A 26,814-nucleotide genomic window follows, 5' to 3' on the forward strand; every position below is an offset into this window, starting at 1 on the left:
AAGTTCCTCTTGTGATTGATTTCTAGTTTTATTCCATTGTGGTCTGAAAAGATACTTGATTTGATTTTGATTTTTAAAAATTTGTTGTGGCTTGTTTTGTATCCTAACACATGATTATAATATGCTATGCTGTAGAATGTTCCATGTGCTAATGAGAGTGTTTATTTTTTAACTGTTGGATAAAATGTTCTGTAAGTGTCTGTTAGGTCCATTTGGTCTAATGTGCAGGGGTTTTTTTTGTTTTTGTTTTCTTGTTTTTTGTTTGTGTTTTCTGAGACAGAGTCTCACTCTGTCACCCAGGCTGGAATGCAGTGTCATGATCTCGGTTCACTGCAACCTCCACCTTCCAGGTTTAAGCAATTACCGTGCCTCAGCCTCCCTAGTAGCTGGGATTACAGGAGTATGCCACCATGTCTGGCTAATTTTTGTATTCTTAGCAGAAATAGGGTTTCACCATGTTGGTCAGGCTGGCCTCAAACTTCCGACCTCAAGTGATCCACCTGCCTTGGCCTCCTGCAGTGCTGGGATTATAGGCATGAGCCACCAAACCTAATGTTTATTTTTCTTCTTCTTTTTTTTTTTAATTTGGGAGAGGGAAGGCACGGGTTTCCCTAATGTACGGGTTTCCCTAATGTTTAATTTAAATGCAGTTTCTTTGTTAATTTCTTGTCTAATGATAAGAATGGAATGTCGCAGTCTCCAACTATGATTGCATTAGTCTATCTCTCTGTTTAGATCTAATAATACTTGTTTTATTAATTGGTGCTCCAAGTTTGAGCGCATATGTTTAGAATTGTTACATCCTCTTAATTGATCCTTTTATTCTGTACTTCTCTTCTGTTTTTGACTTAAAGTCTGTTTTTCCTGATGTAAGTATAGCAATTCCTGCATGCTTTTGGTTTCCATTTGCATGGAAAAATCTTTTTCCATCCCTTTACTTTGTCTTTATTTATTTTTAGAGACAGGGTCTCACAATGTTGCCCAGGCTGGAGTGCAGTGGATATTCACAGGGGCGATCCCACTGCTAATCAGCACGGGAGTTTTGACCTGCTCCGTTTCCAACCTGGGCCGGTTCACCCCTCCTTAGGCAACCTGGTGGTCCCCCGCTCCCGGGAGGTCACCATATTGATGCCGAATTTAGTGCGGACACCCGATCGGCATATCGCACTACAGCCCAGAACTCCTGGGCTCAAGCGATCCTCCCACCTCGGCTTCCCGAGTAGCTGGGACCACAGGCATGCGCCACCGCGACCCGCTACTTTCAGTCTTATATGTGTCTTTAAAAGTGAGATGAGTTTCTGCATATAGTTGGGGCATGATTTTTAATGCATTCTGCCACTTTATGTGTTTTAACTGGAAAGTTTAATCCATTTACATTCAAAATTATTATTGCTATGTGAGGGCTTATTTTTGTGATTTTATTAACTTATTTCTGGTTGTTTTGTATATCATGAGCTGGTGTTGGCAGCTGCTGCAATGGGCTGGGTTGGGCCAGTCCCCAGGCCCAAAGGTGGCATATTAGGTGGGTGCCCACTGTGGTGGCAGCAGCAGGTTCAGGGGGACTGACTCAGGCACCCAGGAGTGCTCAGATGTTCAACAATGGTGGACTCAGCTGGGTGGACCCCCTGGATGGTGTGCTTGGACACGGGATGTGGAGGCAGGCTGGGTGGACCTGTTCTTAAGCTTCCTAGTGGTATGTGCAGGTGCTGACTGTGACAGGAAGGGAAAGGCTGATCCTCAGGCTTATGGCAGAATGCTTTCAATGGGGATGGAGGGAGATGGGGGGACAGTAGCTACACTGCAGCCCTGATACTGTGGAGGGCAGGGTTGTTTTCAGTTGCAGCAGCCACACCCAAGAGGCTGTGAGCCTGCACTTCACTCGTGCATTGGCCTTGGTTGCAGCAGCTTGTGGTCAGGCCACTGCAGGCAAGGGAGTTTGTCCTCAGGGTACACGAAAATGCATGGCAGCTTTACTACTAAGGCAGCAAGGTCTTTGCCAATGGCTGGCACTTCAGCCCTGTAGGCAGCAGCCAGCTGTGGTAGTGGTGGCTATTGGTGGGGAACATCAATGGGGATCTAGAGATGTGGAGACACAAGGGCTGTAGGGCTTCTGGGCAGGATGCAGTCTGGTGGGGGCTAAGCTCTCCATATGGTACCTTGCTATAGCTGCTTAGGGTTTTGGGTTGCGGGACAGTGTAAACTCTCTCTGGAACAGCATCTTTTGTGGTCTCCAAGCCGTTCCCTATATTAGTCTTGGGGCCTGTGAGGGTCTAGAGGCTTTCCTGTGGTTAGGATGCAGGAGTCTGTGGTGAGATCGTGGACTTCTGGGAGTCATTAATTTAGTCTTTCCAGGCTCCCAGAAGATCCTGGCGGAGCAGGCTGCCTTGCTTCCTTCTACCTTAAGTGTTTCTTGTCCTTTCTCTGTTTAATTCCTAAGTTTTCTCTTGTATGATCTAATTGAGGTGTTATCTCCTCACTATTGTAGCTCTTTGTGGAGGAGCTGGGTACCAGATGTCTCTAGTCAGCCACGTTGAAGCCTCTTCTCTGTAATGTTTCACAAACAAGATGAAGACTCACAATCTGAAAACATTTAATCCTCTCTTAAGTACAAAGCCTTTACTAATGCAAAAAAAAAAAAATCAAAGATTACAAGTCAATTTCTTTCTGCATACAGTAATAGCTGAAATGTAAAGAGATCAACTTCAGAAAGAGTACACTGAAAAACATACCACTTTAATAAGACAAAACTTCAAGTTAAACCAATAGAAATTAGGTAGATTCATTTATTTTTTTTAAATACAAGTATAATTTTGGAAGGGCTATTTGACAAATTCAGCATTAACTGCCAACTCTATAGACATGTTTAACAAAAACAAAACAAAAAAAAACAAGGCATTTACTCTTGGCCCTTTGAGTACAGGTGAAGTGTCCTATTGCATCACAAGTGGTAGTGATGCAGTAACAGATCCAAGGGCGTAATACTAAAGATGTTTTTTTCCAACTGCGATTTAGTTGAAAAATAACATAATACATATTAACGGCTATCAAGACCACCAGTGAGCTGCAAAATACCGAGATGCCTACCTACTTAGAAGGCTGATACTAGTAAAACAGTATTAAAATCAGTGTTTTTACTCTTAGATTAACAGTGACAGAACAAGGTATCTTTGATTCCAATTTCATAAGCTGTGGTGGGGAGCTGTGAGGAAATATTGGGGGAGACTGGCAGTGTGTGCTGAGTTGGAGTTGGGAATGTGGCTCAAATTTGTCAATATTCAGATTAGAATATTGTTTGAGAAAATCTTAAATGTGTCCTAAATTGTGGCATATTGAAAAGAATATTAAGGATTAATGATTCATTAGTCTTAAACACAATTTAATGAGTGTCATCAATGGGCTTAAGAAATAAGCAGGGATGGGGGATGGTGAGGCAAAATGAGGTGAGAAAATGGAAAGTGGAAGATATGCTTGAACATTAGAGAATGTGAAAAGGCCACCAAAGAAACTGCTTTAGTTATCATTCAGAAGTGCTCTTCCAATTGGCTAGCTGCTCCTGATCACCCAAACACCAATTTTAGAGCACAGGAGCAGTAACCCCCTTTATCTGCAATTTCTCTTTCTGTAGTTTGTTACCTGAGGCAGCCTTGATCCAAACATATTATGTGGAAAACTCCAGAAATAAACAATTCATGTTTTAAATCACAAGCCAGCTGGGCAGTGGTGCATGCCTGAATTCCCAGCACTTTGGGAGGACAAGGCAGGCGGATCACCTGAGGTCAGGAGTTCAAGACCAGCCTGGCCAACCTGGTAAAAACCCATCTCTTCTAAAAACACAAAAATAAGCTGGGCATGGTGGTGGGCGCCTGTAATCCCAGCTACTTGAGAGGCTGAGGCAAAAGAATCGTTTGAACCCAGGAGGTGGAGGTTCCAGTGAGTAAACATCACACCACTATACTCCAGCCTGGGCAACAGAGCAAGACTCCATCTCAAACAAAAATATTAATAAAAATAAAATAAATCACAAGCTATCCTGAGTGATGAAACCTTATGAACTCCTGCTTTGTCCTGCCCAGGATGTGAATCATCCCTTTGTCCTGCTTACCCACACTGTATACTACCTGCCCCTTAGTCGCTTAGTAGCCGCCTTGGTTGTCAGATTGAAAAAATATAGTCTATAAAGGGTACATTACTATCTGAAGTTTCAGGCAGCCACTAGGGATCTTGGAATGTACCTCCTGCAGATAGGGGGAGCCGACTGTATTATAAGGGGGTCAGTACTATCTGAGGTTTCAGGTATCCACTGGGGGTCTTGGAATGTGTCTCTTGCAGATAAGGGGAGACTACTGTATTACATTTCAGCTTCCTTAGAACTTTACTCATTTGGATTACGAACACAAGCTTGATTTAGTAAAAAATATCCACAAATAATCAGAGGTATAGTTTCGTTTCATCAAGTAAAAAGCAACTAATTTCAACTGTTGAAGTAGTAACAAGTAAAGGTTTTACCAGGCTTGCCTTGATGAATAGTTAAGACATATTTTTAGGTCAACAGCACAAGACTATTGAATAACTTGTATGCTACAAACATGCTGCTTCCACTCATCAAAACAACCCAACAATCCTTACCATTCCAACTTGCTGAGAACCATGTCAGATGTTGCCTTCAAGAATGAAATGTTTCTCAAAAGTGTTCTATCAAATGTAGTCACTATTGGACATAAAACAAGTGATTTCAGACTTTAGCCGGTTTTCATGAAGTATTTATCTCCAACTTCAGTTTATTCCAACATTAATTTATGATAGGACAGTTATAAAAATTAGCCATTTCTCAGACTATAACTTTGAAATCATAAGAAATGGACAATTAAGCTCACTAGTCAAAATCTTGATTCAAGTGATGATTCAGTAGCTTACAAATGTCTTCAATAAACTGAGCTTTGAGGCAGAACACAAAACAGAAAAATCTAAAACCTCTCTATCCCAAGCACCAATAATGGAGGCTAAGCAATTATACCTACAAATCCTTAATGGCAGGTCTCTCCTAATGAAAACTCCTGAGATTTAAGCACTGTGACTTACACAAGGCAGGTTGGCTTAATGAGGAAATTTACTTTTAATAAAAAGACAATCAGCAATATTTAATTTTGGGCACTTAGCATTTCACAGATCCTCAATACGTTTTGAGGTAGGTCAAATATTAAGAGTGTATCTTACAAACAAAATTCAAGCAGATGTTTTGTTACTTGTCCCCAACCACAGGAGCAGTTCTATCATGGTTTAATCTTTCAGATTAGTATTTTACGTGTGAATTTAACGGTAATCGCTTGCATATATTCATGAAAAAACCGAAAGACTAGATACAGAGATTCTACTTTGGGATATTTTAAACTTCTTAAATTGATCCTATAATGACTATATTATACTTGCTATCATTACAAATATATATATATAGATATATAACAGATATATATAGCTGATCTTTACAATTACAAATGAGCACAGGACTGACTGTGTTGCTTTTCTGCCTTTTGGGGTGAGTAGAGCAGGAAGATAATCACCAAGCTTTCCTCAGAGCACTAGGCAGCCTTTAACTGAAGGTGCTATGTTTGAGGCACCACTGACTATGATTTGGGATCATAGGAGAGCAGGTATACTAATGGAACCAGGATTCAGAAAAGATGCCTGGATCCAAAAAGGGGAGGCTCTCTGCAAGTCAAAGATGAAGAGAAAAATAGTAACATCTCAAGCTACTGATCCTGAGCATCATGCTACAGCATTACAACTACTTGTGAGAGGAGCTCCTAAAAGAGCAGTAAACTTGTCCGAATAAAGTCTGTTAAAGTTCTTACTAACTAGATAGGCCACAAGTAAAACTAAATTGGTATTTTACTAAAGCAACATCAATAGAAGAAAATATCTAAACATTTTTAAGTTTTACCTGTCATGTATATTATTCTCATTGTCACAAGCCTAATTCAATTACTTGTCATACTTCTTAAATAAATTTCCCCAAATTCAGCTCATCTTGACATAGGTTCTTGAGCCAGCATTCTCAACTGTTTCATTATTAAGCTCCTTTTAAGCAATTGTAGAATATTAGTAATAAAGGATTAAGAACAGTTAACTTGAGCCTAGGAGTAAAGCTGCAGTGAGCTATGATTGTACTACTGCAATAGAGCCCAGGTGACAGAGCAAGACCCTACCTCAAAAAAAAAAAAAAAAAAAAAAGGAGAGGTTATTTAACAACTGAGAAATTCAAAGGAAAACATCATTACTGTAATGTGTTATATAAAAGAGTAAAAGAGTAAGGATACAGACACCTAAGCTTCCATATAGAACAAACAGCCCAATACCATTTGAGTCAAAGAGCAAAGTGGTGGGGGTGGGGGAGGGGAGGCAGGTGGCATGGAATGCAGAGTATTGAAGCCTTTTACTCTAGTGTCTCCAAAGTTGAGTGTGGAAGTAAAAAGTTTCTACATTTAAAAAGTTTATATAAATTATATGAATTGCAACTGTCATACAAATCAAAATGAAAGGTTCTGCATAGGACAAAAGATATGCCTAAGCAACATATCGTATTTGCACAAGGCCACTGAATGTCATGGGTATTAGTAACAAATGAAAAGCTTAAGTCTATGGCAGATTGAACTAAGATTTCGGTTTGGTATTCTATAAGCCCGAGATTGTAAACTACTCTTATTATACAAAAGCTGTAATAACTTACAGAGTTTTGTGTAAGAACTCTTGTGCTTCTGGTTGGCACATTATCTCTTTTTTAAATATGTGAAATTAATACAGACATTTGTGAGAGGTTGTGCAAAACTACTGTATTTACAAAAATGGCACAAAAGTGAATTCAAGTCAATGCACATGCATACTTCATTCACATCTTCAACAACAAAAGGTATTCTAACTCTACAGAACTGAATAAGAGTATTAGCTTCAACGGCAGCTGTTAAGAACTAGAGTCACATAAGTTACACCAGAATGGGCAAATATTGCCCAAGTAAAATTCTACTGTTAAAGCTGAAACAGGTTTAAGGCCATTCAAGTTCAAGCACAGAGATACAAATCTTTCAGAGCCCCATCTGGTTGGTTTGAAATATGTGACCTTTCTTCTAACTTGTGGTCTTAAACTTCTGTTTTACAAAATCCAAAAGGTAAATACAGAATAAATCAATACAATAGATTATATTAAATAAGAGTAACATACAAAGCTATAATTAAGATGAAGTAATGAAAGCCAAAACATTAAAATTTTAAAACTTGCTTGTTACTTGTTAGAACCAGTACTACACTAGGAGTTAGGTAATATATACAATTAATTTCAAGTAGATTACTTATGTTTCTCTAACACATCCTCTTCACCAGTGCACTGTTAAACTAATCAAAAACTCTACACATGTATATTCCACAATAGCAGCACATACTACTGCTACCTGCAAAGCTGTCAGTCTCAAATGACTTAGTGAATGAAAGTAAATAAAAAGTAGGTGAGTAACATATTAAGGAAAAATAATGGGAATTAGCAGATTCATGCAGTTCAGCTCTTTTAATCAGCCGGCCAGCTTGCTAGCAACAAGGGATGGTTTCCGTTGAGGAAGGTCCTGTGGAGTGGGAATGTGGTCACCAGTGACCTCTGTCTTATCCGGAGCTGCAGTAGGAAGTTGCTTGTTCTTCATTTTTGCTTTAGCCATGTTGTAATCCCCAGAATCAAAATATTTTTGCTATAAATAAAAAAACAAAATTCAGATTAGAGCTTAGCAATTACTGATGCAAACCCACACTGTCAGTGTACGGTTGGTCTAAAAAAATTTAAACAGAAATATTAATTAGATGAAATAGCTATGTTTCTGTATTGTGTTCTAGCATAAGTCAACAGCTGAGAAGTCCCCCTTCAGGCTGGACGCAGTGGCTAATGCTTGAAATCCCAATGCTTCAGGAGGCCAAGATGGGCAGACCACTTGAGGTCAGGAGTTCAAAGCCAGCCTGGCCAATATGGCGAAAACCTGTCTCTACTAAAAATAAATAAATAAATAAAACCAAAAAAACAAATTAGCCAGGTGTGGTGGTGCACACTTTTAATTCCAGCGCATGCCTGTAATTTCAGTGGTTGAGGCCTGAGAGTCACTTGAACCTGGCAGGTAGAGGCTGCAGTGAGCTGAGATCACCCCACTGTACTTCAGCCTCCTTGGCTCCTTGGCAACAGAGTGACACTATCTCAAAAAAAAAAAAAAAAAAAAAAAAAAGAACAACAACCCCCAAGGCTTTCTTGAACCATTCTGGTTCTGATAAAGAACCATCAAGACTAATATAATTTATTTAACTCAGTGAAATAAAAAAACTTTCATTTACTAATGGAACAACCAGGCTGAAACACTTGCTTAAATTATTTTATAAATAAAACACGTAATTCAGCCGGGCATGGTGGCTCATGCCTATAATCCCAACACTTTGACAGGCCGAGGCGGGAGGATCACTTGAGGTCAGGAGTTCGAAACCAGCTCGGTCAACATGGTGAAACCCCACCTCTACTAAAAATACAAAAATTAGCTGGATGTGGTGGTATGTGCCTGTAACCCCAGCTACTCGGGAGGCTGAGACATGAGAATTGCTGGAACCCGGGGTGCAGAAGTTGCAGAGAGCTACCCCAGCCTAGGCGACAGAGCAAGACTCTGTCTCAAAAACAAACAAACAAAATTCCACATAATTATAGTTATTAAAACTATTATTTATAGTTCCTGGTATTCTGTCATTTAGAATAAATGTTTCTGCAAGAATTTAAATTATATTTATTTGAACTAGAGCAGTTCACCAAAATAAAAATTAAGGTAAAAACATAAATATTAGAGTAATGAAAGAAATAAACTCACTAGAAATTATTACTTAAAATGTACATCCCTACCCTACACCTCTTCCATCTTTCACAGAGATACTAAGTATGACTACTGCTTTTTTTTAGTTGCCCTTTGTCATCAACATGCAAACTGTGGAGAGAGCTAAATATCAACATTAATACAATCAATCTACTTGACTTCCAGAGTGAAAACGTAAGTTTGCCTGGGTTCTGACTTACACCTGTCATGCTGAGCCCATCTTTACTGAGTGCCTGCTATACACCAGGTACTATGTGAGAGTTGGAGTCAGATACAAAGATGGGACAATAGTCAAGTAAATCAATAATTACAATACTGCCTTAAGTATATACAGTGCTTTGTGGCACTCAAAGCAGGGGAATCTAATCTTAGTCTTGGGTTGGCAAAGGAAATAATCCAGGTATAAAATGAGGGCTTGGACGAAAGGGAAAAAAACAGGTAACATGTATGGAATATCTTCAGGGATACTTCATGCAGTAAAACAAAACAGCTAGGAACTCATAGCTTAGTTTAAGATTAAGTGGCCTGAGAAAAAAGTCTCACTGACTGCTTTATTCCACCACTCTTTGATAAGCCAAACCTGGCCTATGGCCCAAAGGCCTAAAGATAGAAACTGTTTTCATGTATCACTGTACATGTACCATACAAAACGGTAACAAGGAACCTTGGACCAGGCCCATTTAAAGCTTGCTGCAGCTTCACTTCTGTGTTTCAAAATGAGCAGACAGAAAATCCTTGAAATTTTGATGTACTGCATTATATTAAAAAGCTACTTATGAATTTTGTAGCCTCTAGAGGAGAAGAAAGCAGCCTGACAAATTTCTTTTTTGTCAAAAGCACAAACTGAGAAATTTAGCACACATGTAAGTTTTAGGCAGATTTCCCCCCAATGTAATAAACTCAGTTTCTGATGATAACAATTTTATAGTAAACAAAAGTTCATCACAAAGGGATCTCACTTAATTGTAGATTAGTCTACTGTGCCTGGGGGAAATGAATTAAATTCAGTGTGACTAGAGATAAAACTAAAATCAACGTGTGACAATTAGAATTGCCTTACAAAGGAAAAGGTTACTGCAAAAGGTGGCAAATCCTCAGAGATTCAGCAAAGACAATGATACAACAAAGATGCCAGAGAAAGAAGTCAATGCTTTAAGGTAGAGAAGTGAGCTAAATTGTTTCTGAAATTGGGATCCACAGATAACAAAGATGATGACATTAGCTGTTTTTAGCAATCTCTAAATTTCATGAGTTTGTAATGAAAATATTTAAAAATTAATTATGATCTAGATGATAATCTTATAAAAGCTTCATCATCTCACCCAAATTTATGAGCCATACTTACACCGGCATTTAAAACTACACTGACACTAAGTGATCACTTAAAAGTGAAAACGTTCAACTGTAAAGCCACGTTTCTTACAAGTGGATTCTCTGTTTTCTTGGGACTTCATAACCCCTAAAAATATGAAAAAACAGAAACAACAAAAACCAAAAGGAAAAAGAGTAAAAATGGGCCACACAGCTTCTTGATATCCCTCCCAGTTCTGGTCATCTATGTAGTTATGCGTACATGGTCATGTTAAAAACCTAATAACAACAATAACCTCATAATAACATTAATGAGTACAACACAGAAAGAGACCTATTACAATAAATCATAATCTCTAACCAAACCTTCTCAAATGGAGAAGCTACTTAAAGATGCTAAGGTAACTTGTCAAGTTTGCTAACGAGTGACAGAGGAAAATTAAAACCCAGAGTTTTAAAAAAATCAAAACTTCATATAAAAAATGGCTGGGTGTGGTGGCTCATGCCTGTAATCCCAGCCAGTGCTTTGAAAGGCTGAGGCGGGTAGATCACCTGAGGTCAGGAATTTAAGACCAACCCGACTAACATGGTAAAACCCCGTCTCTACTAAAAATATAAAATATTAGCCAGGTGTGGTGGCATGTGCCTGTAATCCCAGCTGCTCCGGAGGCTGAGGCAGGAGAATCACTAGAACCCGGGAGGCGGAGATTGCAGTGAGCCGAAATCGTGGCATTGCACCCCAGCCTGGGCAACAAAGCAAAATTCTGTCTCAAAAAAAACAAAACAAACAAACAACAACAAAAAAAACCCTTATTTACTGACATTCTGCTATAATACAGAATCATTCAAGAGCTTACTTCTCAAATTCTATATACTTATTTCTTGATTCAGTGGCGTTTTCTACTATTTATATCTATAACACCAACTTCAAGATAATAATGTACATAAAATCTGACCTGAAGATACTTAAAAAGTAATAAATAGTTGAAGCTAGAGAGAAATTACAATGACAATAGCCCCAATATTGGAAGAAAGCCTGTTAGTCAAAGTTACGCTGGAGATGAGCAAATAAAACATTTCCTAAACAATAATAATCAAATCAAAATAATTTAATAGCCAAAGATTACATAATTTATCTCATAACTAAAAACACAGTCCTCATTCTGCTTTTTCTATTTATCTCCCATATTATGATCTTTATGTTTTAAAAAAATCACATACTGTATTGTGTTGATTTACTTCAATTTATTTAGTCTTTTCTCTGCTGTTGAATAGTGGTGCTACTACTAATTATAGTTAAAGCTATAAGGAGGATCTTCCAACTTGAAGACTTTTTCCTTGTACTGAATTATACCCTTAGATTAATTTACAAGAGACTATTCATTTGAAGAACCTTTTTATAAAGCTTGATCCATACCCCTTTAGAAACAAGTAATAATTTTAAATGTTTAAACACAACAAAGCGTGTATCAGTTTCATTTAACTTCAACCTTACCAACAGGTATTATTTGCAACATTTTTTAATTTGGTTGTATAAATACTATGATGTAATTGCATTTCATTGATCTCTCTGTTTATTTCCTGTTAAAATCCTTTATCTAGGAGCACCTTAAGTGTTTTTCTTGTATACTTAAAGTTCCCTTTTGTATATTTAAAAGTTTCTTTACGTATTTTAGATATTAACTGTCATTTACTTCCCTACTTGATTATATATTTTATGGTACAAGAGTTTTACATATTTATAAATTTGCTGTAATTATTCCTTGTCATCCTACTATTTCAAAGCTGTGATGTTATTCTTTGAGATTAAAAATACCATTCTATCTTTTGCCACTTTAAAACAATCCATATGTAACTTGAGTTAATACAAACATAGACATGTTTTTTTAAAGTAAGCAGCTGATACCTGTATATGAATGTATTTAAGGAGAAACATGATTTAGGATCTCACTTAACAACTATCTTCCATAAGTAATATTTCATCCTTTTCTGTATAGTAAATAATTTGAATATGCTTAAGCTGAAGATGGAACTCTCTAATTTTTTACGGCAAAGGAAGGGGTTACAGGACAATACTTAGGGAAGAAACAGGCCAGGATTCTCTCAATCACATTATTGAGAAATAATGGTATCTACCTCACAAAGCATAGCAAGAGTTTGAAAATATCTTCGGCAATATGAACTATTAAAATGACAATGTTTAAATTGTATGAGGGTAAATTTGACTGTGAAACATATATAAAGAAGATAGCTGTGCTTTTATAAGTGATTGTTTCACCCAAATAAGTATTTTAAGTCTTTGAATGTTGTGTGGGAATCATCTGCAAAACAGATTCTAAATCTGTTTCAAAATATGGGCAGAAGGATAAAGACCAGTTTCTTGATAGTGGTTGCTTTTGGAGAGATAAAGGAAAGGGCTCATATATACATACACGGTAGGTTTCAACTATATCTACACAACATTATCTTTCTTAAGAAAGATAAAACTGAAACAAACACGGCAAAATAAAACATTAAATTTGGGTTGGGGTACATGGGTTCTGTTTTATCTGTAATATTTTTACAAGCTTTAAATAGTTTATTAAAAATGCTAAAGAGTTGTAGATTCTTATCAGGCTTACTTATAAACAGTGGAAAATACTGAAAAAACCCATTATAGATACATATACACATATGTACATTAAAGTACAGCGCTATACGCACAGACATTCATTTCACAATCTGTCAGCATACTGAATTTGTAGGGTTTAAGTAACTGAAAATCACCCATGAGAACTTACCCCTTTCTGCAATCGTTTCCTTAAGAAATCTGAACCTCCAGGCTTTTGTCCCAGATGAGGATATCTTGCTTTTAATTTTGCTTCTTCAGCCTTCTCTGGACTAGTTACTTTATCTTCCATTTCCTAAAATAATTTCAAATAAATTACTTCTTTATTACAACTCAGTTATTTAAAATAATTCACCTTTAAAAATCTGGATTCTGAATTCTAGTTGTTAAATGCCAAGTACCACAGCATCTGACTAAGAAATCAAACCCAGAAGGCTTTAAAACATCTCTATCTTGTTTTTCAAAAGATCCATGTGATAGCTCTATTATAGCTGTGATGCATGTATAACACCCCACACACTGGATAAAAATATCAAGATAGCTCAGCTCTGAAGTCTTGCTTGCCATTACTTTTCTAGTCATGTATAATACATTTATAGTTAGTCACCTTCTATGGAACTCTTCAGTTCTTTGCCTATATTTAGAGAATCTTCCTAATACTGTTAAAATATACAAGATTTTTTTTATTTATCCAAAATTATGTATGATTTGAAGTTACGTAGATTCTTTACTAGAATTAACAGCAGCCCCTTTAACAGTACATTACTCTTGAATAAAGAAAGATGATCCAGATATTTGTTTTATATTTTTAATATTTTTATTTTAAATAATAGAGATGGGGGGGGTCTCACTATATTGCCTAGGCTGGTCTTGAACTCCTGGGCTCAAGCAATCCTGCCTCGGCCTCCCAAAGTCATAGGATTACAGGCATGACCCAACATGCCTGGCTCATACTGATGTTTTTAAAGAAGAGAAATAGCATTTTTGTCTTCTTTGAATATCATTGCCTACCTTTCCCCCATGTTTAAAATGACAAACTTTGTTCATGTCAAACATCCTATTCTTTAATATATCAAAACCTGTTTTCTGACAGGACTATCAATTTCTTCTGTCTACTCTCTTTGAACATCAGTCTTAATTTAGCCTGCTTTCTTTCGAAGTGCTATATTTTATAGAGATGCAGTGTTTATTGCCTCATGAAAAATACTGCAGAAGAATGAATCAAGAAAAACAGGCTGGGCACGGCGGCTCACTCCTGTAATTCCAACACTTTGGGAGCCGTGGGTGGATCACTTGAGGCCAGCAGTTTGAGACCAGCCTGGGTAATATGGACGAAACCCAATCTCTGTAAAAAATTTTAAAATTAGCTGGGCATGGTGGTACGTGTCTGTGGTCCCAGCTACTCAAAAGGCTGAGGCAAAAGGACTGCTTAAGCCCGGGAGGTTGAGGCTGCACTCCAGCCTGGGTGACAGTGAGACCCTGTCTCAAAACAAAACATAACAAAACAAAAAACAAACAGACAAAAAAAGCTGTCCTGAGATAAACTGGGCAGCTGGCAAGGCACATTTTCTAAGTAATGGACTCATTTCTGCACATTAAGTCAGCAAAATCACGTACCTCTGCATATCTTGAGCCTTCCAGGTTACTTAGGAATAGTCAAAGCAGAAATGTTAAATCCATAAATGTCAAACCTATGTTCTTATATAGCAAGCAAATCATTTATCCAAGAATTGAAAAAAAACTTCATACAATTTTGGCATATATTTCACTCAAAATTATATTCATATATTAAAAAAAATAGAGATGACGATCCTGTTTCCTTTACCTTTTTATCCACCGGAGGGAAAAAAATTAGAGGTCAGGCTATATTGCCCAGGCTAGTCTTGAACTCCTGGCCTCAAGCTATCCTCTCACCTCAGCCTCCCAACGTGCTGGGATTATAGGCACGTACCACCATGCCCAGCTCTCATACATGTTTTATCATCAGCTTCACTCACTTTACATATTGTCAATATTTCATCCTGAACTGCTCCTTCATGTTTTAGATGTTCTCATTTTCAGTGTTGCAGAATTGTGAGAAAAAGCTGCTGCTGTCAAATACTTTGTTTCCTATGGAGCCTCTTTTTATGTTGCAGATTCATACATTTATGTTATCTCTTTACAATGGTCACATCATTCACTCACTTGATGTGGACAAAATTCAATTATGTACACTTAGCCACAAATAGAGAATTTAAATAGTAGTCCTGATTCTACCAGTCATTCCATTCAAGAAGGGTATGCCCCAGAGAGGTAAAGTATGAAGCATGTGATGTAAACCTGCTATTCCCATGTTAGTCTCTCGCTGGGTATCTTGCAGAGCTTAAGTACATCAACATGCTGTTTATCACTGTAGTGTTTAAAATCTCAGTCCCTGTAACACAAGCCTATTACCTCAGCTAGCACTCAACTTAAGAATCACCCTGGCCAGGCGCCAAGGCGGGCGGATCATGAAGTCAAGAGATGGAGACCATCCTGGCCAACATGGTGAAACCCTGTCTCTACTAAAAATACAAAAAAACTAGCTGGGCGTGGTGGTGTGCCCCTGTAGTCCCAGCTACTCGGGAAGCTGAGGCAGGAGAACTGCTTGAACCCAGGAGGCAGAGGTTGCATGCAGTGAGCTGAGATTGTGCCACTGCACTCCAGCCTGGTGCCTGGCTACAGAGTGACACTCTGTCTTAAAAAAAAAAAAAAAGAATCACCCTAACCATCTGTTCAAACACGGACATAAAAGTGACTACCTACTCTACTGAGAACTGATGGGGCAGTCTCCAAAATGATTATGCCTTCTCTAGAATTTTGTCAAGCATGATTTTAGGTATACGTGATTTTTTGCCTTACTAACATTAGAACCTAACCCCATGTAAGATATGACGACACCATATTCATCACAAAAGCCAGAAAAATAAACACAAATGTAAGATTACCAAGTTTAATGTAGGAAGATGGGCTGAGTCACTGCACAGCTTCTCTGTGGCTCAGCCCTCACTGCAGATATCTACTGCAGCCCAAGTGCTGCAATTTAGAAGTGGAAGTGGGAGAAGAAACCTACTTTTGGGTTTCTGTGCACAGCTGCTTTCAAATAATACTGGCTGAAAAGGACTCCAAGCTAATTGTCACCCTTTAGTCCCTGCACCTGCAAATTAAGGGTGTTCTGGAGCCCTACATTTCCAATAAAAATTCAACTTTCTTGAGCCTAGGAAATGAGAGCTCTCCCCTTCTTCCTTTGATTCAAAATAGTTCTCTGAATCTAACACTTCTCTGAATTCAATTGTATGATATGTAGGTAGCAACCTACTCTAGTTTCCAGTGTTTCTGCAGGTGTCCTCCATTTGATACATCAAGGAAAATAAGTTGTACACAATTCTGGCATTCCCTCATTTTCTTGTTCTTGAGACAAGAGTCTGTTCTGTCAACCAGGCTGGAGTGCAGTGGCATGATCTCAGCTCAGTCACAACCTCCACCTCCCAGGTTCAAGCAATTCTCCCGCCTCAGCCTCCTGAGTAGCTGGGATTACTAATTTTTGTAGTTTTAGTAGAAATGAGGTTTTGTCATCTTGGCCACGCTGGTTGCGGACTCCTGATGTCAGGTAATCTGCCTGCCTCGGGCCTCCCAAAGAGCTGGGACCAAAGGTGTGAGCCTCTGGGCCCGGATACATTCCCTTACTGTCTTTTTTTTTTGAGACAGAGTCTCACCTCGTCGCCAGGCTCCAGGCTGGAGTGCAGTGTTGCGATCTTGGCTCACTGCAATCTCCGCCTCCACAGTTCAAGCAATTCTTCTGCCTCAGCCTCCTGAGTAGCTGGGACTACAGGCGCATACCACCACACCCAGCTAATTTTTGTATTTGTAGTAGAACCGGGGTTTCACCATGTTGGCCAGGATGGTCTTGATCTCTTGACCTCGTGATCTGCCTGCCTCAGCCTCCCAAAGTGCTGAGATTACAGATGTGAGCCACTGCACCTGGCCGCATTCCCTTATTTTCTTAATAAGGAGTACACTGATATATTAAGCATATTCAATTCAATTAAAAAATGTTTTGGGCAAAACAGCATCTACAAGCTGCAAATGTCATTTATATTTAAAATGAATTTATAACATGTTCTGGAAAAAAGGCCAGTTCTTGAACTTTCTTGCCAAATACCCAGCGCATCTGAAAGCCCCTGCTAGCTGCAACTTCCTAACTGGATTCAGAATTTCAGTTGCATTTAACACCAAAAGGGGGAAAAGATATTATGATCTAATCTAGATTTTTTAATGTAGTAAATACCATTAAGACTTCCACAATACTTTTTAAGAATCCTACAGAAACATTCTATATAGGTAGACAGTTCTAGGACCTTAACGATAAGCTAGTTCAAGTGCTTGGACATGCATTAATATTCTGACAGTTACTGACTTCCTATTAGGTTCTGCCAGTGGCATCTATACCAGATTAAACGGCATAAGGGAAAGAATCCATTCTGCTCCTGGTGATGCCACCACCACCACCAGACAACAGTCACCCCTGTGAGCTCCTACATAGGGACATATAGCAGATAAATGGGGGATCTAGTAGCAGCTACATGACAATGGAGGCAAATGATGGTGAACTCTGAACAGTAGTCATCCTTGTAGGGTCAAAGGCTTTCTGTAATCCTTACCTCTAGAAACATCATCTCCCTCCCTTTTGTTCCTTTATTCTTTTTTATTTTTTTGAGACAGAGTCTTGCTCTTGTTGCCCAGGTTGGAGTGCAATGGTGCAGTCTCGGCTCACCACAACCTATCTCCCGGGTTCAAGTGATTCTGCTGTCTCAGCCTCCTGAGTAGAAGGGATTACAGGCATGTGCCACCATGCCCAGCTAATTTTGCATTTTTAGTAGAGATAGGGTTTCTCCACGTTGGTCAGGCTGGTCTGTTCCTCTATTCTTTGTAATACTTTGTAGGCTTATTCCCTAAAAATCATATTCTTTCCTGTTTAAAACACACAAAGTGGTTTCTGCTCCTGTCTCCCAACAGGACACTGATAAAAGCAGGCAAAATAAATGATTTATCTATACAGTCATGTTCAAAAATGCTAATTAGGCCACAATTCAATGTGACTTCATGTTTCTGGACCTCAAGGGAATTCCTAAACATTTTCTTAAGCTAGAATGAAAACAAAGGGGAGATAAGCAAATAGTTATGTATTTGCTTATTTTTTCCAAAAATAATCACAGAAAGATGAAATCATAAACCAGTCAATCTTTGGGTTAAATAGGTTTGGATGTAAGAGATAAAGGGCAGAAATGACAATTACTAAACAAAGAAATTGGTACGTATGCACGTATAAGACAATATTGTAATTTTAATGTCTTTATCATATGGAGGTTAAAAAGAAAAAATATCCTATTTGACAATACCATATTTTCAGTTTAAGTGTTCTATGATCCTGTATAATTTATAAAAGGGCTTATACGATTAGATTTAGTTAAAGGGGAAAAGAAAAAAAAAGTAAAGTTCTTATATTCTTAATTTTTACATCTTGTTTAGTTAAGAATGCATGAAAAATTTCAAGGGAACCAATTAAATAGCAGAAGTAAAAAGGAATGGAGGGGAAGGCAAGAATGGAAGAAAAATTTTAAGGACCCAAAAGCAGCAAAAAGACAGGAGAAACAAATCCCAGTATGTTAATAACCTCAATAACCATAATGAAGCAATAGACTGTCCATTTAAATACAGTAGCTGAATTAAAGGAAAAAAATCTAGCCTCTTGCAGAGTACGCACAGAAAAACAATCTATAAATAAGGACACAGGTTGAAAGCAAATAGACTGAGGGTGGTGACAAACTGGGTAAATCCTTACCAAAACAGAACTAGTACAGTGCACCTATTTTTTTTTTTTTTTTTTTGGTAGATTCATGGTCTTTCTACGTTGCCCAGGCTGGTCTAGAACTCCTGGCCTCAAGCAATCCTCCTACATTTGCCCCCCAAACTGCTGGGACTGCAGGCGTGAGCCACTATGCTGGACTGTGCCACTAATAAAATGGCCTAAAAATACATAAAGCAAAAACTGACAGAACTACAGGGAACAAGTGGCACGTCCACTACCATGGAGTTCAACATAACTTCCTCAATTATTGATAGCTATAAAAGATAAAGTATGGGCCGGGCGCGGTGGCTCACGCCTGTAATCCCAGCACTTTGGGAGGCCGAGGCAGGTGGCTCATGAGGTCAAGAGATCAAGACCATCCTGGTCAACATGGTGAAACCCCGTCTCTACTAAAAATACAAAAAAATTAGCTGGGCACAGTGGTGCGTGCCTGTAATCCCAGCTACTCAGGAGGCTGAGGCAGGAGAATTGCCTGAACCCAGGAGGCAGAGGTTGCGGTGAGCCGAGATTGCGCCATTGAACTCCAGCCTGGGTAACAAGAGCGAAACTCCATCTCGGGAAAAAAAAAAAAAGATAAAGTATTTAACATACTTGATTTTAATTTTACACCTAACAATTAGGAAATGCATATTCTCCCAGAAATACAAATGGAAAAACTAACACTAGGCTATAAAGCAAATCTTAACTATTTCTTCCAGACCACTATCTACAACTGCAATTCCTTAAAGTCAGTAACAATACAAAATTATACATCTCTAATATTTAGAAATTAAAAACATACTTCTAAGTAATTCCTGGTTAAAAAAGCAAGCATGAGAATTAAAAAAAAATAGTTCTAGATCCATCTGGGCAATGCAGTAAGACCCTGCCTTTACAAAAAAATTTGAAAATTAGCTAGGTGTGCTGGCACATGCTTATATGCCTATAGTCCTAGCTATTTGTGAGGCTGAGGTGGGAGGGTCACTCAAGCCTATCCTGGGAGACAGAGTGACCCCGTTTCTTTAAAACAAACAAACAAACAAAACCCTACACATACCAAAACTTATGGGATATAGCAAGTATCCCTGAAGGGCTTATATAAGAGAAGAAAGCTAAATCTCACTGAGCTATACATCCAATTTAAGAAGTCAGATAAAGAAAGGAGCCCCCAAAAAATGGAGAACTGAGACTCCATGCCCAGGCTGGAGTGCAGTGGTGCAATCTCAGCCTCCCAGGTTCAAGGGATTCTCTTGCCTCAGCCTCTGGAGTAGCTGGGATTATAGGCCTGGGATTACCACCACCGTGCCTGGCTAATTTTTGTATTTTTAGTTGAGATGGGGTTTCACCATCTTGGCCAGGCTGGTCTTGAATACCTGACTTCGTTATCCACCCACCTCAGCCTTCCAAAGTGTAGGATTACAGGCATGAGCTACCGCGAAGAAGTATTTTTTACAATTCAAATCTGGTTTTGAAGTTCTATTCTCCAAGAAGACTTTGTGTTACACAGCAATTTTACTACATTTTAGAAAGATGCTGTAATGTATGTAAGTGGACTTACTTGGGTAAGTAGCTTCTAAATTGATAATGGGGGCTGAAGGAGGCAGATTTCTGAACTTTTGGCTACTGGCTGCAAGTTGGGAAAGGAACCCAGGATATGATAACACAGACAACATATGTTTACACACAGATACATGTTTACGATATATCCGAAACCAAACCAAAAACCTCAAGAACAGTATTTTAAATATAGTATTGCCTTGCCATGTGCATTTTTGCAAATTGTACAACTGAAATACATCAGAAATCCGTTCTGTGAATAGGTGGGGTAATAGACATAAATATATACACGTAAAAAGGACATCCTAATAACTAAGGATCATTTTGTAGTCTATTATAGACTGATGACCATTATGTCTCAATGACTGACATTACTTTTCAGCCTTCAGCAGCGGAGAGTTATACCGCAACATCAGCAATAAAAATCTAACCACTGTAAGCAAATTCTCTATCTGCTCAGCAATATGTTCACTGATGCATGGATTGATGAATAACTAGAACAGATTAATGAAAGCCAACAAATCCTTTGGGATATTGCCAGGAAGGTACCACCAATACTGTATCAAGCTCTATGGAAAATTACTGTCGTCATTCTATTAAGTCATTGTTTGCCCAGTGCCTAGCATTTAATGAATATTCAATAAAAGTTCATTCATCTGAATTTGCTTCCATAAAGCTATTAAGTTAAGAAACTTTCTACACACTTGAGGATTTCACCATCAGCTCATATTTAATATTTTATGTTATAGTAAACACAGCTTCAGGATTGGAAGTATTAAAGTCTTGCACAAACAAAAGAAGCAACCGTAACACACAGCTACATAGCAGACTGCTAAGACAGCTAAGAGCAGTATTTAAAAACTTTTCTTAGGTTTCCCTCTAGGAAATCAATGGTTGCAGAGACCAAGCAAGCTTGTTGTTCACTCTGAATAAAAATAGAAAACATGGACTGGTGTGATGGCTCACACCTGCATTCCCAGCTACTTGAAGGCAGAGGTGGGAGGCCAGGTAAGTCCAGGAGTTGAAGGCTGCAATGTGCTATTATTGTGCCACTACATCCCGGCCTGGGCGACAGAGAAAGACACAGTCTCAAACATAACAAAAACATTCTTGAGCATTTAAGGTAACAAAATACAGTGTCAAAAGAGGCCCTAAACCAATTTGAACTCCTATTTTAAAAATACTGTAAGCATGGGAAATCAATTTATATCTCTTCTTTATGTCTGATATATTAAAATAATTTAGTTAATAGTTCTTTTCCTCTTCTACCACTCACAAAGGCACCAATATGTATTTTACCTGATGAATAATTTGTTGAGAGCTTTACTATAGGTATCCTTTCCAAGACATATTAGTTTGATGAGTCTTACAACCTCTAGAAAACTTGCTACTGAGATCTTTAAAAAAAAAAAAATTAAGGCGACAACACAAACGAAAAAAACATATACACACATCCCTGTAGTCTTGTTTGGTTCTTAAGCGGGCTAAGCTAAGGTTTTCTTCCCACCACAGTCTATTCTTCTCTTAACTGTAGTATTAGCATTGTCATTTGTTTTGAAATAGTATGATGGCAAAGGTTTTAACAGAAAAATTCCAAGGAAAATCCAATCAGTCATTTTGTAAATAATGCCAAGCACAATGCTGAGTGCTGTGAGATAACAGATATATAACACAGGGTCCCTGAGCATAAGCTGCTCACAGTGCAATTAAAATTACCATCTTTTTTTCTTTTTTTGAGACAGGGTCTCCCTGGGTCGCCCAGTGGTGCCGTCAGAGCTCAGTGGTCTGGACCTTGACCTCCTGGAGGACAAGTGATCCTCCTCTCAGCCTCTGGAGGAGGTGGGACTACAGGTGTGGATTATTATTTCTTAGAGACCGGGGTCTTGCTATGTTGCCGAGGCTGGTCTCAAACTCCTGGCCTCTCAAGTGATCTTCCCGCCTTGGCCTCCCAAAGTGCTGGGTTTACAGGCATGAGCCACTCAGCAGGGCCAGAATTACTTGTTTTAAGTTCCCACTTGCCTATTCTCCCCTCCAGGACTAGTATACATGCCTTTGTTAGCTTACTCATTGATAGATCCATGAGGTCTGTGCTCAAAACTTTTAAATGTTTTGTTTTCACTTTAGTGGTTATCTCAAAGACAAATACAAGCTTATTCTGGGACATCTGAATCACTATGTCCATCTAAGTAGTGGTATGTGGCTTCTGCATCTGCACTTTCTTTTACACCAACTGTCTAGGAAAATGAGAAAAGAATGGAGCTGAACTTAAAATGTGACTGTATCTATGACTCTGGGAACTTAATGACCTCAAAGCTTACTATAAAAGGGGAACTGAGCCACCACATAGCCTAGGGGAATGTTAACAAACTAAAAAACTACCTTAACTTTTAACAGTTGCTGCCATATTGCCAATATATTGGAAATTTAGTTTCAGCAAAATACCAAGCACACAATCAAAAATTTAGACTGGCTTTGTTTGTATTTAATCTATTTTAGTTTAAATTTTATTTTATTTAAAATGGAGTCTCACTCTGTTGCCCAGGCTGGAGTGCAGTGGAGTGATCTTGGCTCACTGCAACCTCCACCTTCTGGGTTCAAGCGATTCTCCTGCCTCAGCCTCCTGAGTAGCTGGGACTACAGGTGCGCGCCACCATGCATGGATAATTTTTGTATCTTTCAGTAGAGATGGGGTTTCACCATATTGGCCAGGCTGGTCTCGAACTCCTAACCTCAAGTGATCTGTCTACCTCAGTCTCTCAAAGTGTTGGGATTACAGGCATGAGCCACAGGGCCACACCGGACAACTTTTATTTTATTTATTTTTTAAAATTTATTTATTTTTGAGGCGGAGTTTCGCTTGCTACCCAGGATGAAGAGCAATGGCGCGATCTCGGCTCACCGCAACCTCCGCCTCCTGGGCTCAGGCAATTCTCCTGCCTTAGCCTCCTGAGGAGCTGGGATTATAGGCACGTGCCACCATGCCCAGCTAATTTTTTTTGTATTTTTAGTAGAGACGGGGTTTCACCATGTTGACCAGGATGGTCTCGATCTCTTGACCTTGTGATCCACTCGCCTCGGCCTCCCAAAGTGCTGGGATTACAGGCGTGAGGCACTGCACCTGGTATTTATTATCTGACACAGAATCTTGTTCTGTTGCCCAGGCTGGAGTACAGTGGTATGATCTCAGCTCACTGCAACCTCTGCCTCCTGGGTTCAAGCAATTCTTGTGCCACGGCCAGCCAAGTAGCTGGGATTACAGGTGCGGGCCACCACACCTGGCTAATTTTTTACTTTTAGTACAGACAGGGTTTCACCATGTTGGCCAGGCTGGTCTCCAACTTCTGGCCTCAAGTAATCCACCTGCCCTGACCTCCCAAAGTATTGAGATTACAGGTATGAGGCACAGCACCCGGCCTTTTATTAAATTTTTAAAAATATTTTTAAAGTAGCTCACTGTAGTCTCAAACTCCTGGTCTCAAGTGATCCTTCCACCTCAGCCTCCCTAGTAGCTAAGACTACAGGGCTACAAGCATGTCACCACAGCTGGCTAATTTTTATTTTCTGTAGAGACAAAACCTTGCCATGTTGAGCAGGATGGTCTCAAACTCCTAGCCACAAGCGATCCTCTTGCCTCAGCCTTCCAAAGTGCCAGAATTATAGGCAAGAGTCACCATGCCTGGCTGTTTTAGTTTTAGAGTGGTTTACAAGTAATTATACTTATTTTTTATGTTTGTACATATTTAATTGCATCCTAATACAAAATAGGAATCTGGTTTTCTCCTCTTACCAAGGGTGCACACGCTACTCAATATAGAGAAAGTGACTTAGCTTTCACTCCATGAGGGCCCAGCTATCTACTTTAATTCTTCAGAGGCAACAGGCAACCAGTAAACTATAAAGGTATTTTTAGCTGAATAGTTTGGCTTTAAGTGGAAGGTCAATTGGGTATACAGACAATAACTCAATTTTTTAGGTCATCAAACCGATCTTCCAAAGAGAAGGTGATTTGGCCAACAGCACATAGAAGTGACTTTGCACATTTTCTTCACAGTTAGGGACACTATCCATGCCACAGACACTTAGCATTTACAGCCAATCCTCAATTTAAGAAGGAACATGATATTCCTAACACACTTTGGTTGGTTTTAATGACAGCAGCTAAAGCCAAAACACCTTAAATGTTTAATGTAGACAGTAAGAAAAACGTTTGAGCTACCCTTAATATTGTTAAAAGATACATTAGGCTTTTCCAAGTCAAAGTTTTACACTCTAGAAATCAACACTGCATCCTCTGGCAACATACTAACAGAACTTATCAAAGGAAATTACATAGCACACTATTGTGCACCTTAAGTTAATGCTAAGTTTGATGTCAGTGTTTAAGGCAAAACACCACAGGATAGGGACTTGTTATTTTTGAGGGTTGCTAAATTTCAAGCAATAATGAACACAAACATTTTACAATAAGCAGCTGATGCTTAATACTACTGTTAACACTGCAATCCTTAATATTTGCATTGTTCCCCCAATTTTTTTTTTTTTGGCAATGTGTAAAAATATCTATTTTCACTGGATATTCTCAAATAATGTGGTAACTTAGGCTATTATCTATGCTATTATTGTTTTCTTGTTTTTTCCCTTCAATTACCTTAACATCCTAACAGAACCACACAACTCAAGTTAACACGGTTTTAACAACATGGAATGGGCTTAAAAAACTAACCCAATTCCCAACCTAATGAGGACAAGTGAAACATTAAGCAGAAACCCGCACGAAGATCAAACATTAGACCAAAATCGTACTTTACGACAACACAACCTGACTTGTAAGAAAAATTGTTTATTAGGAAACAAGATACCTAGGCCCTTTCTCACTTCTCGGCCAGTCACACCAACCCAAGAGGGCAGGGCGGCGGAAATAATTATAATGGGAGAGACAAACGCTAGCCTAGATGAAGATAAATCCTTTATGTTCGTAATTTGAACCAGTCTGACACTCTTGGCCTATTCCCCTACATCAAGACAGAAATGCGTCTAGAAAATATTCTCATGTTGCCAATAAAACCCTGATTAATTTCGTGAGTAGAAAAAAAAATTTTTTTTTTTTTGAGATGGAGTTTCGCTCTTGTTACCCAAGCTGGAGTGCAATGGCGCGATTTTTTAAATTCCACCGTTTCGATTTTTAGTCAAGTACCGTAGGTGAGTCCCATTGACGGAAACCTTTTTGGACTCTGACTGCGCTTAACACTGACACGTGCCTGACCTCCTCCAGGCCTCACCGCCGCCAGGGGAAGCAAGCGCTAGTATTCGGCCTTTACAGGTGAAGACACGGTGGTTACACCGGTTGGCCCTGAAATGCCAATCCCGGCCCACGTCGTGACCCGCTCACGAGGCACTGCCTTTGGAGTGAACCGCAAGCTTACAAGTAGTTGGAGAGTTCTTCAAAGGAAAAAAAAATAAAACTTCCTAAGCAAACTGAAGCTCGCTGAAAAACTTCGGCTCTCCGCCCAAGGGCTGTGTCCTGGGCTCTCGCGTAAATCTAAGTGACTGCTGAACACCCGACCCACGGAGGCGCTGGAAAAAGCACGACTCGGAGAAAACGCGGGGCACGTTGGAATTCCCAATTAGTCGGCGCTCATCACCAGCCAGTGACGGCGGGAAGCCAACAGTGAGGCGCAGGTGCCTCGGCCCCGCATCCCGGGCGCGCCCCTCCGCCCGGCGCGAACAGGCCGCCCGCCAGACCCGACCCTGGGCAGGGCCCGCGTCCCGCGCACTCACCTTCTGCTCCTCCGCGGAGGCTGCCTCGGGGACTTCCGCAGACATACTGCTCCCTCTGCAGACGAGACGCCGGGAAAAGATGGAATTAGCGGGTGGCCGAGGCCGCCGGGCCGCCGCCGCCTTGGGCCCGCCTGTCGCCCGGCCCAGCTCTCCCAACGCCCGCCGGGCCGCCTCTGCCCGCGCAAATGGCGGCAGTTTTATGATGACACGAAGCTGTGGGGCGCTCTGCCCGTCGAGGCCTCCGCTCGCCGAAGCCCGCCTGCCCGTCTCGCGCCGCGCCCCTACCTACTTGACCCCGCTTCTCCCGCTCGCTGTCGTCCAAGCACTTCCTTTTTTCCTTCAAAGGTCGCGGCTCCCGCTTCACCTCACATCCGTCTGTGGCTTCCGAATGCTTCCTGGGAATTGTAGTTTCTAAGTGGAGCCGCCTCTCCCCGCCCTTTCCTGTCCACTCTGGCCCCCTGGTTCTAGGAGCTTTACTGTTTCTACTTCCCCAGCCTTGCCTGGTTTTCGGTTCTCTTTGCTCTCTGCACCGTAGCCACACAGGCTGTCTTTTGGGCCCATCAAAGCTCCTTCCTCCATTCTGCCACGCCTTCACATCTTCGGACCCGCGTCTCCGCCTCAGAACCTTTCCTTCCTAAGCCTCTGCACTAGGTCAGAGCCACCTCTTAAAGGCCGTCACAGCCCTGAACAGTTCCTCAACAACACGAACTGTATCAGACAATTGTTGTGACTTTAGGTTACCTCTCCTGCTCAGATAAGCCGCACCAGGGCAGGGATCTCGTCTGTAATTACTTACATTTTACTCTGAGGGTCCAGCA

At 39.9% G+C, this 26,814-nt stretch overlaps 1 protein-coding gene across 2 annotated transcripts; it reads right to left on the reverse strand.

Moving 5' to 3' along the window:
• Positions 1-2,769: 2,769 nt before the first annotated feature.
• On the reverse strand, positions 2,770-26,337 carry ARPP19 (cAMP regulated phosphoprotein 19). 2 transcript variants are annotated; one of them, XM_009005462.5, is made up of 4 exons: positions 26,286-26,337; positions 25,997-26,051; positions 12,968-13,090; positions 2,770-7,727 (listed from the first exon to the last, which is right to left on the reverse strand). In XM_009005462.5, exons 2-4 carry the CDS (start codon positions 26,039-26,041, stop codon positions 7,557-7,559), a joined length of 339 nt encoding a protein of 112 aa, XP_009003710.1. In that variant the 5' UTR covers positions 26,042-26,051; positions 26,286-26,337; the 3' UTR covers positions 2,770-7,556. The 2 variants fall into 2 exon arrangements, with proteins under 2 accessions (XP_009003710.1, XP_002753498.1); XM_002753452.7 differs by having other exon boundaries at positions 26,282-26,337.
• Positions 26,338-26,814: the final 477 nt, after the last annotated feature.

The sequence above is a fragment of the Callithrix jacchus genome, chromosome 8 (assembly GCF_049354715.1).
Source record: "Callithrix jacchus isolate 240 chromosome 8, calJac240_pri, whole genome shotgun sequence".
Classification (NCBI taxonomy): domain Eukaryota; kingdom Metazoa; phylum Chordata; class Mammalia; order Primates; family Cebidae; genus Callithrix; species Callithrix jacchus.